The sequence below is a fragment of the Salvelinus fontinalis genome, chromosome 13 (genome assembly GCF_029448725.1).
Source record: "Salvelinus fontinalis isolate EN_2023a chromosome 13, ASM2944872v1, whole genome shotgun sequence".
Taxonomy (NCBI): domain Eukaryota; kingdom Metazoa; phylum Chordata; class Actinopteri; order Salmoniformes; family Salmonidae; genus Salvelinus; species Salvelinus fontinalis.
In genome coordinates, this window is record NC_074677.1 from 41882508 (window position 1) to 41902499 (window position 19992).

The following is a 19992-nucleotide window of genomic DNA, read 5'->3' on the forward strand; positions in this document are numbered from 1 at the left end:
CTGGTAATGAATAATGAGCAGAGAACGGTAGCAGGACACAAGACTCCCTAGCATGTTGAAAGGAGTCATATTAAAAAGTAACCGAAAACTAAACACGAAAGGGATTGGAGCCAGTATGACTGATACTACTTCAACTTTTTTTTTTTACACTTTGTGTCTTTGGCTGATTGAGTTAGCCCAGTGGTATTGAGCAAGGACCCCATTTTTTTCCGCCAGAATTTCTGGGGACCCCATTTTTTTCCCGCAATATTTTACATTTACATTTAAGTCATTTAGCAGACGCTCTTATCCAGAGCGACTTACAAATTGGTGCATTCACCTTATGATATCCAGTGGAACAACCACTTTACAATAGTGCATCTAACTCTTTTAAGGGGGGGGGGGGGGTTAGAAGGATTACTTTATCCTATCCTAGGTATTCCTTAAAGAGGTGGGGTTTCAGGTGTCTCCGGAAGGTGGTGATTGACTCCGCTGACCTGGCGTCGTGAGGGAGTTTGTTCCACCATTGGGGTGCCAGAGCAGCGAACAGTTTTGACTGGGCTGAGCGGGAACTGTACTTCCTCAGAGGTAGGGAGGCGAGTAGGCCAGAGGTGGATGAACGCAGTGCCCTTGTTTGGGTGTAGGGCCTGATCAGAGCCTGAAGGTACGGAGGTGCCGTTCCCCTCACAGCTCCGTAGGCAAGCACCATGGTCTTGTAGCGGATGCGAGCTTCAACTGGAAGCCAGTGGAGAGAGCGGAGGAGCGGGGTGACGTGAGAGAACTTGGGAAAGTTGAACACCAGACGGGCTGCGGCGTTCTGGATGAGTTGTAGGGGTTTAATGGCACAGGCAGGGAGCCCAGCCAACAGCGAGTTGCAGTAATCCAGACGGGAGATGACAAGTGCCTGGATTAGGACCTGCGCCGCTTCCTGCGTGAGGCAGGGTCGTACTCTGCGAATGTTGTAGAGCATGAACCTACAGGAACGGGTCACCGCCTTGATGTTAGTTGAGAACGACAGGGTGTTGTCCAGGATCACGCCAAGGTTCTTAGCACTCTGGGAGGAGGACACAATGGAGTTGTCAACCGTGATGGCGAGATCATGGAACGGGCAGTCCTTCCCCGGGAGGAAGAGCAGCTCCGTCTTGCCGAGGTTCAGCTTGAGGTGGTGATCCGTCATCCACACTGATATGTCTGCCAGACATGCAGAGATGCGATTCACCACCTGGTTATCAGAGGGGGGAAAGGAGAAGATTAATTGTGTGTCGTCTGCATAGCAATGATAGGAGAGACCATGTGAGGATATGACAGAGCCAAGTGACTTGGTGTATAGCGAGAATAGGAGAGGGCCTAGAACAGAGCCCTGGGGGACACCAGTGGTGAGAGCACGTGGTGCGGAGACAGATTCTCGCCACGCCACCTGGTAGGAGCGACCTGTCAGGTAGGACGCAATCCAAGCGTGGGCCGCGCCGGAGATGCCCAGCTCGGAGAGGGATTTTCTCACATCCCCACCCCAAAACTAATGACACAACCTAAACAATTGAGAATTTCACATTTTTACATCAACAGATAAACTTCATTACATTTTCAAAATGAAAAGAAAACAAATACATTTACTCTAACATTTTATTTTTCAAAAATGATCTTTCATAAAAACGTTTGTATAGTGTCCCATACAATAATCTGTACGCTTATTTTTTTGTTTAAAAAAAAAGCCTCAGCTTGTCATAGAAATTTGATGGATGATGTTTGTCCATTGCCAAAGAAGGCAAAGGCTATAAAAAGGGTAGAAGAAGAGAGATGTTTTTCTGTTACCGCTTTGACCGGAGGCTCTACATTCACTCCAATATAGAAATGGGTAAAACAATCACTTCAACATCACAAAGCCAATGAATTGTAGGTCAGTGGCACTAGAATTCCACACTTGACCTTTTCAGCAGAAAGACTTTTCTGTTGTGACGTGAGCAACCAGGTGTGGAGTTGAGGCCTCACCTATCTAATCTAAAGGGTGTGTGTTCTGCTCTGTGACTGGAACAAATTGTGTTTTTGCAGCTGACAATAGATCTCCCTCCCTCACCCCCCCCCCCCCCCCCTCCCTCTCCCAATGGGGTGAGGTCACCAGGTTCTGAGACAATAGCAAGGTAGGAAGTGAGCTGTTTTGACTGTTCCAGGTCAGCATGAGGTTAAGGGTAACAGGGAAGGGTTGCTACAGCTCCTCTGTGCCCTCCGAATTGTAATGAATTCATGCCCTGTTGGGCAGTTCAGTTAGCACAAACACTAAGGTTATCGCAGGCGAGCCATCTGAAGTGAGCCACGTATATTGATTGGTGATGAGTCGTTCGCGAACAAACAGCTCTTTTTGAAAATCTCTTTTTTTGTGAACATTGGGAACCAAATTGCATCGGGGAAAGAGCCGTTCATTTGGTTCCTCATCAGAGAGAACACTATTCTGTTGTTCTTGTGAAAGTCACCTCAGTTCTGCTGAATGTATAGAATGCCACTAATCAAAACAGGCTGGAAATAGAATCCCCAAAGGGAGTTGCTAAGCAGTTAAAATACACTAATAATGTCACTGTGTATCTTATTCCATTATAACAAGGTCCTCTTCCTGTATCCAAAAATAGCACTTGGCAGCTTCATAAAAGGGCAACATCAGAGCAGCTATGACGGCATATCAGTTCTGTATTTAAGCTGATTCATACAGTAAGCAGATGGCTGTCAGAGAAATGTTATAGCGGAACTACAGTAGTGCCGTTAGGGGGCCTCGGGGTTCTGTGTGAGCAATATTGTGCACTTGTTCTGTAATAATTTTGTCAAGATTCGCTTAAGCAGCTGCATGATCTATTTCAGGGAAGCAAAGTCTTCAAAGTGGTTCCATTGGTACTGGCATACCTGACAGATCTTATCTGTTACAGCCTGATAAATTGCCAGTAAAGTTGAGGATTTTGTATGCATTTGGCATATTCATATCAGGTCAAGGAAATAATGAAAAATGTTCTCCTTTTGAAGATTATTTCCTAACAAATTTGAAGCACTATCCTTTTCCAACCATTATGAACTCAGCAAAAAAAGAAACGTCCTCTCACTGTCAACTGCATTTATTTTCAGCAAACTTAACGTGTAAATATTTGTATGAACATAACAAGATTCTATAACTGAGACAAACTGAACAAGTTCCGCAGACATGTGACTAACAGAAATTGAATAATGTGTCCCTGAACAAAGGGGGTTCAAAATCAAAAGTAACAGTCACTATCTGGTGTGGCCACCAGCTGCATTAAGTACTGCAGTGCATCTACTCCTCATGGACTGCACCAGATTTGCCAGTTCTTGCTGTAAGATGTTACCCCACTCTTCCACCAAGGCACCTGCAAGTTCCCGGAGATTTCGGGGGGGAATGGCCATAAACGTCACTCTCCGATCCAACAGGTCCCAGACATGCTCATTGGGATTGCGATCAGGGCTCTTCGCTGGCCATGGCACAACACTGACATTCCTGTCCTACAGGAAATCACGCACAGAATGAGCAGTATGGATGGTGGCATTGTCATGCTGGAAGGTCATGTCAGGATGAGCCTGCAGGAAGGGTACCACATGAGAGAGGAGGAAGTCTTCCCTGTAATGCACAGTGTTCAGATTGCCTCCAATGACAACAAGCTCAGTCCGATGATGCTGTAACACACCGCCCCAGATCATGACGGACCCTCCACCACCAAATCGATCCCGCTCCAGAGTACAGGCCTCTGTGTAACGCTCATTCCTTCGACTATAAACGCGAATCCGACATTCACCCCTGTTGAGAAAAAAAACATGACTCGTCAGTGAAGAGCACTTGTCCTGTCTGGGCAGTCCTGTCTGAGTTTGCCAGTCCTGTCTGGTCCAGCCAGTCCTGTCTGGGTTTGTGCCCATATGCAACGTTATTGCCAGTGATGTCTGGTGAGGACCTGCCTTACAACAGCCCAGCCTCTCTCAGCCTATGGTGGACAATCTGAGCACTGATGGAGGGATTGTGCGTTCCTGGTGTAACTCGGGCAGTTGTTGTTGCCATCCTCTACCTGTCCCACAGGTGTAATGTTCGGATGTAGCGATCCTGTGCAGGTGTTGTTACACGTGGTCTGCCACTGCGAGGACAATCAGCTGTCCGTCCTGTCTCCCTGTAGCGCTGTCTTAGGCGTCTCACAGTACAGACATTGCAATTTATTGCCCTGGCCATGTCTGCATTCCTAAGGCACGTTCACGCAGCTGAGCAGGGACCCTGGGCATCTTTCTTTTGGTGTTTTTCAGATTCTGTAGTGTCCTAAATTTTCATAACCGTGACCTTAATTGCCTACCGTCTGTAAACTGTTAGTGTCTTAACGACAGTTCCACAGGTGCGTGTTCATTAATTGTTTATGGTTCATTGAACAAGCATGGGAAACAGTGTTTAAACCCTTTACAATGAATTTCTGTGAAGTTATTTGGATTTTTACGAATTATCTTTGAAAGACAGGGCCCTGAAAAAGAGACGTTTCTTTCTTTGCCGAGTTTAGAATCCATTTTGCTTTTGATGCTCAGCTAAACTATTTTTTCCCCAGACAGAATTGTGGGGGTTGTGTTTTCCTTCCCTACTTTCCAAGCCCTTGGCCCAACCTCATTCCATGTCTCCCCATGGTCTCTTCTAGAGTGAAAGGAAGGTCGTTGGAAACACTATAATACACTCGTTGCTGCAGGCAATGCCAATAGACAATGACAATTGACCTTTTAATTAGTATTTTAGAAAGTCTTCAAGGATGAAGTCTTCAAAAATGAATCAGACAACGATAGATTGGTTGTGGGAAATGTACTTTTGCAGCGATGTAGCAAAGCTGAAATGTGTCAGACACTGAGGATGGAAAAGTCTTACCATAATCACAGTAAGTTAGCCCAACTATTATAATCCTTATCCCTCTAGCTAATTTCCTCATTGTTCTCCCCCACATGCTCTCAAAGGCATATCCTTGGTTTGTTATTATCGTTCACATTGCTGAGCTTAATGCAAACACTGTATCATTCCCTTATCTTTGAGAGGGCTAAAGAAAAATGTAGAAAGTTGAGTCAGAGTTCATGCTGGATTAAAATATTATCTTGTTAAATGGTGAAAAAGTTAGCTTGTGTCAAGTTATTAATAGTTCAAGTTGTACAGTGTATAGCTGTACAACTTTTGAGTAAAAAAAATGGTGTACAAAATTATGATCTTTCCCCACTCTGCATTGCTCACTGCATACCATGCATACAATTAGTCTTGTGAGTGTAGTAGGCCTGTTTGGGTGAGTTTTATGAGAGGAGGGCGGTGTGAAATACGCTTCTACATCTGCTTCTACATGTGAGCAAGACAAATGAGCTGATTGTGGACTATAGGAAAAGGAGGGCCAAACAGGCCCCCATTAACATTGACGGGCGTGTTTGGCCCCCGGACCATGACCCATGGAGCGGGGTCAAGAGTTTCAAGTTCCTTATCCATATCACCAACAAACTATCATGGTCCAAACACACCAAGACAGTTGTGAAGAGGGCAGGACAACACCTTTTCTCCCTCAGGAGACCGGAAAGATTTGGTATGGATCCACAGATCCTCAAAAAGTTCTACAGCTGCACCATCGAGAGCATCCTGAGAGGTTGCATTACCGCCTGGTATGGCAACTGCTCGGCATCTGACCATAAGGCGCTACAGAGGGTAGTGAGTACGGCCCAGTACATCACTGGGGCCAAGCTTCCTGACATCCAGGACCTATATACTAGGCGGTGTCAGAGGAGGCACAAACAATTGTCAGACTCCAGTCACCCAAGTCATAGACTGTTCTCTCAGCTACCGCATGGCAAGCGGTACCGCAACGCCAAGTCTAGGAACAAAAGGCTCCTTAACAGCTTCTACCCCCAAGCCATGAGACTGCTGAACAACTAAACTAATAAAATGGCCACCCGGACTATTTACATTGACACCCTCCCCCCACTCGCTGGTTATTATCTATGCATAGTCACTTTACAAATTACCTCGATTAACCTGTACCCCCGCACCTTGACTCAGTACCGTAACCCCCTGTATATAGCCTCGTTATGTACATATCTTGTGTTACTTTTTGACTTTAGTTTATTCAGTAAATATTTCATTAAATCTATGTCTTGAACTGCATTGTTGGTTAAGGGCTTGTCAGTAAACATTTCACGGTAAGGTCTAACTACACCTGTTGTATTCGGCGCATGTGACATAACATTTGATTTGATTTTTACGTGTACTTGCTGTTTGGGGTTTTAGGCTGAGTTTCTGTATAGCACTTTGTGACATATTCTAATGTATAAAGGGCTTTATAAATACATGTGACAGATTTGATTGAAAGTACATAGTTCTAGCATTCACACCGAAATGGCCAGCATGGTTTCTTTAAAGTATTGAGAGACGGGATTCTCTAGTGATGACCTGAAGGCCTTGTGCTGAATACTCTGCAAGTATCCGGTGGAGTTGGTGGTCCACGGTAGTGTTTTAAACGGCACGCAGTTGTCATTCCAGCTGTCTCTGTGTTGTTTGGGGCTCTTGTGTTGAGTGAGCAGTTTTAAGGTCCTGTCAAGCTAGTCTTCGACAGCAGAGCCTCCTGACGGTGCGGTGCACCACCTGTTTCTGTAGAGACGTCAAGTTCAGTGAACAGTTTTAAGGATTTGGTCGTGCCGTCGAGCGACTCCGACAGAGGGCTGCCGACAGCATGCCACCTGTTCTGTGGTGAGATCAGAGAGCTGTCGGTAGGAACTCTCTCTGGGACACAACAACGGCTCGACGTTTGAATACACTCACTGCGGAGAGGGCAGCTGTTCTAGTGGGTCAATAGGCAGTTCTCCTTCCAAGACTAATAAAAAAATGATTTAACCTTTTATTCAACTAGGCAAGTCAGTTAACTAGGCAAGACTATTCTAAGGGGTGCACAGATAATGACTCAACTAAGAGGAATGAACTTGCCGGTCGTGAAAACTGTGAGGATTGGAAGGAAAATCTGTGGTGAAAATCTGGTCAACGTTTCTTCTAAGAGCTAACATAGACATCTTGGAAATCTTATAGAAGTCTGAGAGACAAAATGTTGAAGTGTGTGTGTGTGTGTGTGTGTGTGCGTGCGTGCGTGCTCTCTTAAAGAGTGGTAGAGCTCAGGACTCTGGCTGGAGTTCTTTACTGTAGTATGCATTTCACCATCCTGATTAGTAGGGCGCTGTAGATAAATGTTTACCAAATCACTCAAAAGTCAGTATAATGTTAATTAGGCGTGACTCAATTTTCCCTAAACCTTCACACTATGCAGAAACCATTTAAAGGAACACCACCCCTTTTTAACTTCCTATCATCTCAAGCACCATACCAGTGTCTACATAAGTAAAAACTTAAGTTTTCTATGTTTTATAGTCCAAAAGATAAGAAAAGGTCCTAAGAAAATGATTGATTAATTAAAATAGTGAAGTGTTCCCTTTTTAATATTCTGTGATTGTTATCTGTTCTATTTTGTTCTATTTTTTGCCATCTTTGTTTTTCTCACTTTGGTTTTGTCATCTGTATTATCTGATGACGTTCAAATACGGACCCTACCTCTCTATTGTATCACCTTGTTCCTTTATGGCATCCCTCAGGGCATAATGACCTATAGGTCATGTTCAGGGTGTGGTTTATTCCCAGACAGGCATTTCTCTCCTACTACTCTCTCCTGCTCTCATATACTGCAGTCAGTAGTCTGTGGACATTTCACAAAGCCTTTTAACCCAGATGAAAATGCCTTGAATGATTTGGGATTCGATTAAAGAGTAAAGAATCTAAAATGACACATACTGGATTTTCTGGGGTAGTATTCATAAGAAATGGAGGGAGACACTTAGGCATGTGTGGAATGTCTATAGAAAGGATTTGACGCATACAGACAAAAGGGGCTTAGAGAAAGACACGATGATATAGTGGGCCTGGGCTGGCAGCAAAGTAAGAGGATGATTTGAATACAAGACATTGCAATGTATCTATCTATGCATGTGAGTGGTTTCTACTTGTGTCAGCTGGCTGAGTTATATTCGAAAAGTTCTTCAGAGGATTCTTAAATAAAAGACCTCTCCCTAAGCTCCCAATGAATTTGTTTTTCAATAAGAGTAAAACATAAATTCTTCTTCTTTTCAGGTCAGGGTTTCAGAATATTCCGAATAGAAGCCATTCCCATAACGATGTTCTTAGTTAGATATAGCCCACTGCTGGTGGCACTGCAGTCATGCTTTCCTCTGTAACTTCTTACAACCTCCCGGAAGTAACAGACAGACAGTCAAAGACAAACAGCATACCACCATGCAGACTATCTGTGGTGTTTCTGTATTTGACTCCAGGTTATAAACCCAGACCGCAGGGTCTGAGTGCATCCCAAATGGCACCCTATTCTCTATAGGGTGCAACACTTTTAAACCAGAGTACTATGGGCCCTGATCAAAAGTGGTGCACTATATAAGGAATAGGGTGCTATTTGGGACACAGCCCCCAAGTCCTCCTGCCACATGCTCCAGTTGCTTGGACCTCCACGATCATCTCACCCACATCCTCACAACATCACACCTCCAAATCAACACATTCAATCTGGTTTAGCTACTGCCATCGCCGTTAAAAAAATACACAGTCAGTTTGAGGGACGTTTACTGCACATAAAGTGAGGTACAAGTGGTGTCCAACTTTTCACACAGTTTGAAAAGGAAGTAGCTATAGCATTTCACAAAAACAATCCTGACACCTTTCATGTGGTAAAGCAATCAGCTACAGCTGGCAGGATCATGCGCAGTGCCTTCAGTTCAGTGCCTTCAGTTCAGTGCCTTCAGTTCAGTGCCTTCAGTTCAGTGCCTTCAGTTCAGTGCCTTCAGAAATTATCCACATCCCTTGACTTATTTCCACATTTTGTTGTGTTACACCCTGAATTTAAAATGGATTCAATTGAGATGTCTTTGTCACTCGCCTACACACACCATAGTGGAATAATGTTTTAGGATTTTTTTTTAAACAAAGTATTTAAAAATTAAAAGCTGCAATGGCTTGAGTCTATTAGTATTCAACCCCTTTGTTATGGCAAGCCTAAATACGTTCAGGAGTAACAATTTGCATAACAAGTCACATAATAAGGTGCATGGACTCACTCTGTGTGCAATAATAGTGCTTAACATATTTTTCGAATAACTACCTCATCTCTGTACCTCACACATAGAATTATCTGTAAAGTCGAGCAGTGAATTTCAAACATAGATTCAACCACAAAGACCAGGGACGTTTTCCGATGTCTCGCAAAGAAGGACACCTATTTGTAGATTTTTATTTTTTATATAAAAAAAAACAGACATTGAATATCCCTTTGAGCATGGTTGTCACGCCCTGACCTTAGTTTTCTATGTTTTATGTATTATTTTGGTTAGGTCAGGGTGTGACGAGGGTGGGTATTCTTGTTTGTCCTGTCTAGGGTTTTTTGTATATCATGGGGTGTTTGTTAGTCTAGGTTCATTATAGGTCTATGGTGGCCTGAATTGGTTCCCAATCAGAGACAGCTGTTTATCGTTGTCTCTGATTGGGGATCCTATTTAGGTTGCCATTTTCCATTTTGGTTTTGTGTGTTATTGTCTATGTGTAGTTGCATGTCAGCACTCGTTATATTAGCTTCACGTTCGTTTTGTTGTTTTGTATAGTTTGTTCAGTATTCTTCGTTGAATAAAGAAGAATGTATTCAAATCACACTGCGTCTTGGTCTCCTCACTACGACGAACGTGACAGAATAACCCACCAAACCAGGACCAAGCAGCGTGAAAAGGAGGAACAGCGCTTAATGGGGAAATGGACCTGGGAGGAGATATTAGATGGTGCAGGACCCTGGACGCAGCCGGGGGAGTATTGCCGTCCTAAGGAGGAGATAGAGGCAGTGAAAGCAGAACGGTGATACGAGAAGAAATACCGGAGAATAGAGGAACGGCGACGATATGAGGGTACACGGCTAGCACGGAAGCCCGAGAGGCAGCCCCAATAATTGTTTTTGGGGGGGGGGGGGGGAGATTGGCTGAGTCAGGTAGGAGACCTGAGCCAACTCCTCGTGCTTACCGTGGTGAGCGTGTAACTGGTCAGGTACCGTGTTATGCAGAGATGCGCACGGTGTCTCCAGTTCGCATTCTTAGCCCGGTGCGCTCTATTCCAGCTCCTCGCATTTGCCGGGCTAGAATGGGCATCCAGCCAGGACATATTGAGCCAGCTCTATGTTCTGGATCTCCAATGCGTCTCCACGGTCCAGTGTATCCTGTTCCTCCTCCCCGCACTCGCCCTGAGGTGCGTGTCCTCAGCCCGGTACCACCAGTTCCGGCACCACGCACCACGCACCAGGCCTCCAGTGCGCCTCCAGGGTCCAGTACGCCCTGTTCCTGCTCCTCGCACTCGCCCTGAGGCGTACAGTGCGCCTCGGCAGTCCAGAGCGTCCGGCGACAGTACCCAGTCCAAGCGTCCGGCGACAGTACCCAGTCCAGAGCGTCCGGCGACAGTACCCAGTCCAGAGCGTCCGGCGACAGTACCCAGTCCAGAGCGTCCGGCGACAGTACCCAGTCCAGAGCGTCCGGCGACAGTACCCAGTCCAGAGCGTCCGGCGACAGTACCCAGTCCAGAGGGGCCACAGTCCAGAGCCTCCGGCGACGGTCCCCAGCCCGGGGTCTCCGGCGATGAGCCACAGTCCAGATTTGAGCCAGAGTCCAGATTTGGGTATGTCATTTTAGGCGAAAATGTGAAAAAAAGGGGACTATCCCTAAGAATTAAGAACTAATTCTTATTTACAAGGACAGCCTACTCCTTCCTCCCCGCTGGGGGATTGAACCCCTGTCTCCTAAGTGCCTGCAATATAGAAGACTATCAAATACTTCTCAAAGATGCCCTCTGGTGGTTATGCCAGAGATACTGTCTATAATGATGTAATGGTCTTGTATCCGCCCTAACAATGGGAGTTGTTGTCCCAAAGGTGAGAAGGCAGGCAGTCTGCCTATTAATCTGCTTATCGGTCTGCTTATTGTGGACAGATTTTGATGGGAGTAAACGCTCTCGCTTCGCCTCTTCCTCTCTGGTTATGCTGTCAGGTGGGAGAGTGTGTGCGGGGACACTCGCAGTCGCTAGCTAGTAATATAGTAGTCTTTTGAGGCGAGTGGATACTGTACTGGACATCATTACACCGGAGGGGTAAGTTTCTTTGTCTGTTGAAACTGTGTCGGTGCCCAAAAGGTTTAATAACATTAGCCAGCTACTTAGTGAGCCAGGTAACGTGAGCAATTAACTTTCTTACGCCTCATATCCACCAGATGCATCAAACTCTTTGCGTTCCGGCGGAAGTCATTGTCAGTGGAGCAGTCCGCAAAGCTATGGTAGGGGTGCCGCACTAGGCTGCGTTGCGTTCTTTGTACCGCATGTGTGCAATACTTTCAACTTGTGCATTGCTTTGCTTTACAATGTGGTGGTAAAAAGGGAAGTACACACACTCCAACTAGCTAGTTTTTAGCAAGTTAAAAAGCGAAGCACATGTGCGACAAGTTCGTAAAATGCGGGCTGGACATCCGACAAAACAAAACGCATATGCATCTGGTGGACATCGGGCATTACGCCTTGATCTCACGGACAGCGTCATTGAGTTTTGATTCACCAGAAGTACATTTATTTCCAATGGAACATTGCGTTGCAATGCTGCAGGTAGCCTAGTGGTTAGAGCGTTGGACTAGTAACCGAAAGTTTGCAAGATCGAGTCCCCGAGCTGACAAGGTAAAAATATGCCGTTCTGCCCCTGAACAAGGCAGTTAACCCACTGTTCCTAGGCCGTCATTGAAAATAAGAATTTGTTCTTAACTGACTTGCCTAGTTAAATAAAGGTTAACATTGTTTTGTTTTTTAAAGAGGCAGTTGCAATGCGTTCTGTGTTCTGTGTGGTGCATATGTTGGATTTAGCCAATGTATGCATCAAATTGTATGTGTAGACTTGACAGAAATAGTAGCAAAAGGTGAATGTTGAACTTTTGTTGCACACATAGCCAGATGATGCTGCATATGATTTTGAGCAGTGACGCTGTAGGTGTGATCGAGGCACAAGTGTCGCTTTATTCGCGTCTTAGCTAGCTAACATTGAAAATAGGCACTAGTTGGTTACTAGTCCAACGCTCTAACCACTAGGCTACCTGCCGCCCCGTGCAATTCACTATCTACAAACAAACACCCTTTGATTTGTATTTGTAAATCGAGGGCCTTAAGTAAAATGACTGCCATAAAGATTTGCACATAGGAGAGACATGCGCAAACATGACAGATTTGACAAACCTGCAACTCCATATTTGGAAGCGCTTAGGTCACCGGACTTTTGGCAGGGATTTAACGACAAGAATAAGACTAGAAGTTCTCAGGCGTAGACAAGAAGTTCTCACACATAGAAAACAAGTTCTCACGGTAGAAAGCGATGTGTAGTTGTAGAAAAAAGGTTTGTAGCCATAGAAAGCGATTTCTATAAACTGCTGGCAGCCTCTCATTTGGCCATTTTGATGCCTGCCTTTCAAGGCTGCATAAATTATAGTATTGTAACCATAATATGTTAACCATATATGTACCCATACTATGTCCAACGTAAATAATCAAAACCCTAGCCCTAGATTACTCTATATTTGCAACACTATTGCGGTGTACACCCGTTCATCACCCAAATAGTTGAATTAGCTGGCCAGTGTGATAGCCCCACTAAATGTGAAGGATATGTCATACATTGTAAGTGATTATAATCCATCCGCTGTCTCATGTTGCACAGACAATGAGCATTAAGGAGACATAAGTATTCCTGAGGCCTCTAACCATTTCCCCAGGAGAGGCATGCAAAAGGTAGAGGGGAGGTGTAGGACATGGGATCAGACTTTGTAACTGTATTGCTTCAGTCTCTCTCCTCGCCCCAACCTGGGCTTGAACCAGGGACCCTCTACACACATCGACAAGTCACCCTCAAAGCATCGTTACCCATTGCGCAACAAAATCTACAGCCCTTGCAGAGCAAGGGAAACACCTACTTCATTGAAACGCTATTAGCGGACACCGCTAACTAACTAGCCATTTCACACCGGTTACACTCACCCCCTTGTTTCCGCACCAACCAGTGATCCTGGTCAACAGCATCAATGGGGTCAACTTTTTCTCTACAACTACAAATCGCTTTATATGCGTGCTAACTTTTTTAAACGCGTGATAACTGTTTTCTACGACTACAAATCGCTTTCTACCATGAGAACCTTTTTTTACGTATGAGAACTACTTGTCTTATTTTTGTCGTTGAATCCCTGACAAAAGTACGGTGACCTAAACTATTCCAAATATGGAGTTGCAGGTTTGCCATATCTGTCATGTTTGCGCATATCTCTCCTATGTGCATATCTTTATGTCAGTCATTTTACTTAAGGCCCTCGATTTACAAATCACAATGTGTTTGTTTGTGGATAGTGAACTGCATTTGTGGATAGAGATTTACATTTGTGGATTGGTGATTTACATTTGCGAATAATACATTTGGCATGATATTGATCCCATATATTATGGCCTTTCTCTTGCATTTTTAAGATGATAAAAAATATATATAAAAAAATAGAAAACGCATGTTTATTTCTTTGTATTATCTTTTACCAGATCTAATGTGTTATATTCTCCTACATTAATTTCACATTTCCACAAACTTCAAAGTGTTTCCTTTAAAATGGTATCAATAATATGCATATCCTTGCTTCAGGTCCTGAGCTACAGGCAGTTAGATTTGGGTGTCATTTTAGGCGAAAATGGGGAAAACGGTCCGATCCCATTGGTTGTAACTGTCAATTGGGTAATTGCCTGGTCTTCATAGGGGCCAAGAACTTAAATGTACCTGTTTGAGGTCCTGTTAGACAGATTCAACTTGGTTTCTCAAGGGAAGGGTGTGCGGTCTTGCCCTCTACTTGTGTCCATTCAGATAGGACAGGTTTAGCCTGATAAAGAGGCTATTTCTTTTGGGCCATTGGCCGTCTACTTGTATATTTTGTATGATATACACACGGGAAACTGTTAAGCGTGAAAAACCCTGCAGTGTTGCAGTTCTTGACACAAACAGGTGCGACTGGCACCTACTACAATACCCCATTAAATATCTTGTCTTACCCATTCACCCTGAATGACACAATCCATGCCTCAAGGCTTAAAAATCATTCTTTAACATGTCTCCTCCCGTTCATCTACACTGATTTGAAGTGGATTTAACAAGTGACATCATTAAGGGAGCAGGTAAGAGCAGGTGTTCTTAATGTTTTATACGCTCAGTGTAAATCTACACCGAGCATGTCAACATGCCTTGCCTTCTGCTGACAATTACGTAATCAAAATGTGTTGTAGCCAAAATAATGTAAAGGGCTGACTGGTAGCCTCAATAAATAGACAAAGATTTGTAGTCGAAGAAGTCATTGCACTGCTATATGTACATATGTACCTCAATTTCCTTGTACCCCTGCACATTGACTTGATACTGGTACCCCGTGTATATAGTCAAGCTGTCATTGCTCATTGTGTATTTATTCCTCGTGTTACATTTTTTCCCATTCTATTTTTTTTTACTTGACTTGAGACTTGACTTGAAAAACTTGTCTTGACTTGACTTGCTCTTAGCATGCATGACTTGGACTTGACTCAACCCATTCTACTTGGGACTCAACTTGAGACTCGGAGCTTGTGACTTGAGACTTGCTTGTGACTTGAATAATAGTGAACTGGTCCCACCTCTGCTACAGACCATCAGTAACATTTCTACCTTCTTAACCCTAGCTGTAACTGTAAACCTTACCCTAACCCTAAACTTAACCCTAGCCCTAACCTTAACCCTTACCATAACCCTGATCTTACATATTGTGTCAATGTATTGATTTCCCTGTCACAGAGATGTGGATGTAGGAGAGAATTGATTTTTAGAGACCAATGGTACCTGGTAAAACTTATTACTACCTGGCTTTTCTCTGTATTTTCTTCCCTGCAGGTACCACCAGTCTTCTCAGTAGGGTTAGGGCTACCCTGCCCTCCATGAATAGTAACTACCTGAAGTTCACAGCACAAGTCTATAGTTGGAGACAACTGTGTATCTGAATAAAGCATGCATTTTACTTTTGTGGCCTGATTTAATTTACCCTCCTCTAAACCTGTTCCACTGTAGCAAACCCCTCACCAAAGTTATAAATCGAATAAGGACGTGCAGTAGACCTGTTTTTATACTTTTGTTTAATTAAACATTTAATATATTACATATCTTGCGACTCCTCAACCTCCAGGAACCCCACGTAATGCCCATCAGGAGAGGGGAATTTGCTCCTGGTGGAGCTGACAAAACAGCACCACTTGGTTGTCTGGCCCCAGCCGCTATCCTCGCATGGCCCACTCCAGGCACCAGTAGGCAGGCAGAATTGCCTACAAAGAACTAAACAAATATCTGTCAGGCACAATAGATAGCAAGACATTCATGTTACTCACCTGGTAACAGGTACTGTCTCTCCCGATACCATCATTGTCATTGATAATTGTAATATGTGGGGATGGGGGATTTTCTGAAATGAATGGGTAGGTTTGAATGGGTGAAAATAAAAAGTGACAGTCCTTCCAGTTATGCCACATCCTCCACACAAAAATGAATCAACATGTCTTTATACAAAGCCATGGGCTTTTCAGAAAGGTATATGAGTATATCATTATGGGACAGTTTGTTTGGTAGCTAGCTAAATTGTTTCATTACTTTTTCACAATGTAGCTAGCTATTCGTATGGAAATGAATTAATGTAACGTTAACGTGATCTGGTGACGCAAGTCAGCTAGCTAGGTAGAACCAGTCTAGCTAGCTACCGTGGCTAGGTAGCTGGCTACCGCTAGCTAGTTACTGTCACGTTTGAAGGTAAGACCCAGGTGCAGACAATGTCAAAGTAGCAAAAGTTTATTATTTCGAACACAGGCAGGCAAAGGTACAGGATGGCAGGCAGGCTCAGGGTCAGGTCAGGCAGAGGTTGGTAATCCAGAGTAGTGGTTGCAAAGGTACCAGATGGCAGGCAGGGTCAAGGCCGGCAGAGGTCGGTAATCCAGAGTAGAGGGCAAAGGTACAGGACAGCTAAATATATTTAGGGTCAATGATGTCAGAATATAACGTTATGTAGTTAGCTAGTTAGCTAATAACTTGTGCCGCTAGCTACTGGTTGCTAACGGTGCCAATTAGTCTAGACAAGAGAATGACGTCACATTCCTCAACATATACTAAATAGATTTCCAATCACGACATTCTACATTCTCACGTTAACTGAGACTGTATGATCCATAAACCTAATTGTGTCTATACTTTCTGTTTCTCCTCCAACAAAATATAATTATTAGCTGTTAGCATTTGCCTTTCCCCATGTAATTAAGCTTTTTAATTTTTTTAAATGGAAAAGACAGCAGAGAAAAGATTTGTTTTAATTACATCAACAACAACTTTCTCGGATATTCAAACGGAAGGCACTTCTGATATTTATCCTTTCCTGTGATTCGAGTGCCATTTCTTAAATGCCTCCTGAGGTCTCGCTTATGGCATAATGCTAATATTTCGATCCCCCTTTTTGAAAGAAAACTAGCAAGCAGACGTGGCGCCATCGGCTGACCATTTAGGGAATGGAGTTCTCAGCTGAGGTGTCAAATTTTGTTCAAGAATATGGGTATTGATGGAAGAAGAGGAAGTGGAAAAACTCACTTTAGTTAAGATGCATTGGCCAATCAAAACATATCGTTGCGTCTATAGTAAATTCCAAAATGACACTACACTATTTTTTTACGCCCTTTCTCTCCGCAATTTTGTAATATCCAATTATGATCTTGTCTCATCGCTGCAACTCCCCAATCAAGCTCGAGCGAGGCGAAAGTTGAGTCATGCGTCCTCTGAAATATGACCTACCAAGCCGCACTGCTTCTTAACACCAGCTCGCTTAACCCCGGAATCCAGCTGCACCAATATATCAGAGGAAACACCGTTCAACTGACAACCGAAGTCAGCTTGCAGGCAACTGGCCTACCACAAGGAGTCGCTAGAGCGTGATGAGCCAAGCAAAGCCCCCTTGAGTCGCTAGAGTCAAACCCTCCCCTAACTCGGACGCTGGCCCAATTGTGCGCCGTCCTATGGTACTCGCAGTCACGGCCGGTTGTGACACCTGGATCGAACCCCAGGCTGTAGTGACGCCGTAACACTGCGATGCAGTGCCTTAGACACTACATTATTTACCATTCATTGCTGTTGGGCAAAACATAATCTGAAACACAGCCAAAATAAACTGCAAATGCATTCAACAAGTTTGTCGAGTCACAAGCTTGATGTAGTCATTGCGTGCTTAGAATATGGGACCAAATGCTAAATTTAATACTATAAGTGAATTAGTCCAATTCCTTATAACACCTTCAAATGAGGGGACTAGATAAATAAAATGCATTCATTTGTAAATGGTGAAACAGATATGTATGAAAATACCCTCAAATAAAAGGTGACATTCTGTACTGGTTCCTCATATAACACATTTGATCTCAAATCTAAAATGCTGGAGTAAAGGTTTGCCTTCACTGCCCACATAAATATGTTGGGAAGTGTTCGTAGGTTCTTGATGAAAGTACCATCTCAGGAAATCATGTGACATAGTGGAACGTGGTATCTTTTTAACTTAAGTGGTTTTGAATAATGCAAGCTGCGCTATTCACTGTATGATGGGTTTGTTATGACATAGCTTAGCACACGCTCTCTCTCTCTCTCTCTCTCTCTGTCTGTACAGCGTTGCTGATTGGGTCGGGGTGTGCGCTCTACCCTCTAGGTTGGGACAGTGAGGAAGTCCGACAGACATGCAGCAACAGATCCAACCAGTTTGAGCTTGGTATGGGTCAAACATCTACACACAGTCACATCCACACAACATCAGCATATTCAAGTCACACGTTGATAATCAACAAGTCATTCAATTTGGTCACGGCTCATATTATGCTATGTTAGCTCTGATTTTAATTCACTGTTTGTGTCTGTCTGTCTTGTCTGTCTTGTCTGTGTGTATCCAGGTTCTTGTGAGATTGGCTGGGCGTTCTACTGCACAGGAGCAGGGGCAGCAGCAGCCATGATGTTATGTACCTGGATGGCCTGCTTCGCTGGGAAGAGAAAGAAGCAGTACCCGTACTGATGGCATCAAGGCAGGGCGGCCATGATGACAACTTGAAACAACACTTGAGACTCAGAGCAAGGGAGAATATCAGGGGGACAGAGTCTGTAGGCTAGCTATGCACTCTGTCATACGTGAAAAGTAAAAGAGCGGACCACCTAGAGCTGTATTCGATGCTGCAGTAGAAATCAATACACAACACACGTAATGAGACACTCCATCGTTCTGCAGAGCACTTCAAAGAGTGGAGTCCACATACTTGGTTGTCATTGACAGCAAGAGCAACAACATGTGTTTCCATCTCTCGTTTCTTTTTTCCATGTTTTGTTTGGTTGCTCCTCTATTCCCCTCCAGTCTGTCGTGTTCCAGTCCCTGTACTACAACTCTTCATCGTAACTGAAGTAATGGCACAACCTGTGGTAAAGAGAAATTACTCTACTTTTGATGTTACTTTGTTATTGTGAGTATTTTACATCCTGTATTTAATTAATATGTTTTGTGCCCCCACGTTGGCTTAGTGTTGCCTTAAATATATAAACCTTTACTGGTAACTTGCAATAATTTTGAACTGTTATCATGTCTATTTACAGTATATCTATAAACAGGGACTATTGAAGTCCCTCGCCATGTGCATCTGTCAAATATGAATGATGTATGTTTTTGTGTATTATGTTTATTGTATTACGACAACATATTCGCACCTTTTGTACGAAACACTATGTCTAATTTGACTTGGTTTTGTAAATACGTTGTAAATAAATATTGTTACTTTGAAGTCTTAATTAACAAATAAAACGTTCAGCAGTGGAGAAGTTGTAGTTTCACTGTAACGCCACTTTATCTGAACTGAATCACTTGGCATCAGCCAAGTGGTGATGGTGATTCATATGCTTGGTTAATCCTGGTTAAAATGATCTGTCATGTTTATCTTTATTGATGATGGTCTAGCTCTAACAACATTCAGTGGCTGTTATGAGCTCTGTTGGAGTTTAGGCATTACTGTGAACAGCGGGAAGAGAGGGGAATGAGCCATTCAACAGATGCTGCTGGAGGTAAATCATGAGTAAGGGTTAACACACACCTCTTCACTAGTCCCACAAAGCACGGCTCATGCTCTTTGCAAAACGCCTGGCTAGTCAATAATAAATTGGGGGTTAAGTGATTTTTCGCAGATGGTTTTAAAAGTGTTCTATATCACCAAACTGTTGTCTAGAGAGTGTGATGTCATTGGTCCACTGCCAGACCTTTAGTAAACACACCACTTCATTGAAGGACACATCCTGCAGCTAAAGGCAATAGAAAATCAATATAACACACGGTCAGTTCAATAAGTCTCTCAATGTCTTATTTTTCACTTCAAATTTGAATTTGAATTTGAGCAGACACATGCACATTTGTGGCCTGCTGGAGGTCATTTTGCAGGGCTCTGGCAGTGCACCTCCTTGCACAAAGGCGGAGGTAGCGGTCCTGCTGCTGGGTTGTTGCCCTCCTACGGCCTCCTCCACGTCTCCTGATGTACTGACCTGTCTCCTGGTAGCGCCTCCATGCTCTGGACACTACGTTGACAGACACAGCAAACCTTTTTGCCACAGCTCGCATTGATGTGCCATCCTGGATGAACTGCACTACCTGAGCCACTTGTGTGGGTTGTAGACTCCGTCTCATGCTACCACTAGAGTGAAAGCACCGCCAGCATTCAAAAGTGACCAAAAACATCAGCCAGGAAGCATAGGAACTGAGAAGTGGTCTGTGGTCACCACCTGCAGAACCATTCCTTTATTGGGGGTGTCTTGCTAATTGCCTATAATTTCCACATTT

General features: G+C 43.9%; 1 protein-coding gene across 2 annotated transcripts in view; it reads left to right on the top strand.

Annotated features, from left to right (window-relative positions):
• LOC129868716 (LHFPL tetraspan subfamily member 6 protein) overlaps window positions 1–18986 on the top strand; it is a 57289-nt gene extending 38303 nt beyond the window's left edge. For both annotated transcript variants that reach the window (XM_055942903.1, XM_055942904.1), the window contains exons 3-4: window positions 17800–17898; window positions 18077–18986. In XM_055942903.1, coding sequence (XP_055798878.1) covers window positions 17800–17898; window positions 18077–18195 — 218 coding nt within the window. In that variant the 3' untranslated portion in view covers window positions 18196–18986. The remainder of the gene's footprint in view (window positions 1–17799; window positions 17899–18076) is intronic.
• The last annotated feature ends 1006 nt before the right edge of the window (window positions 18987–19992 follow it).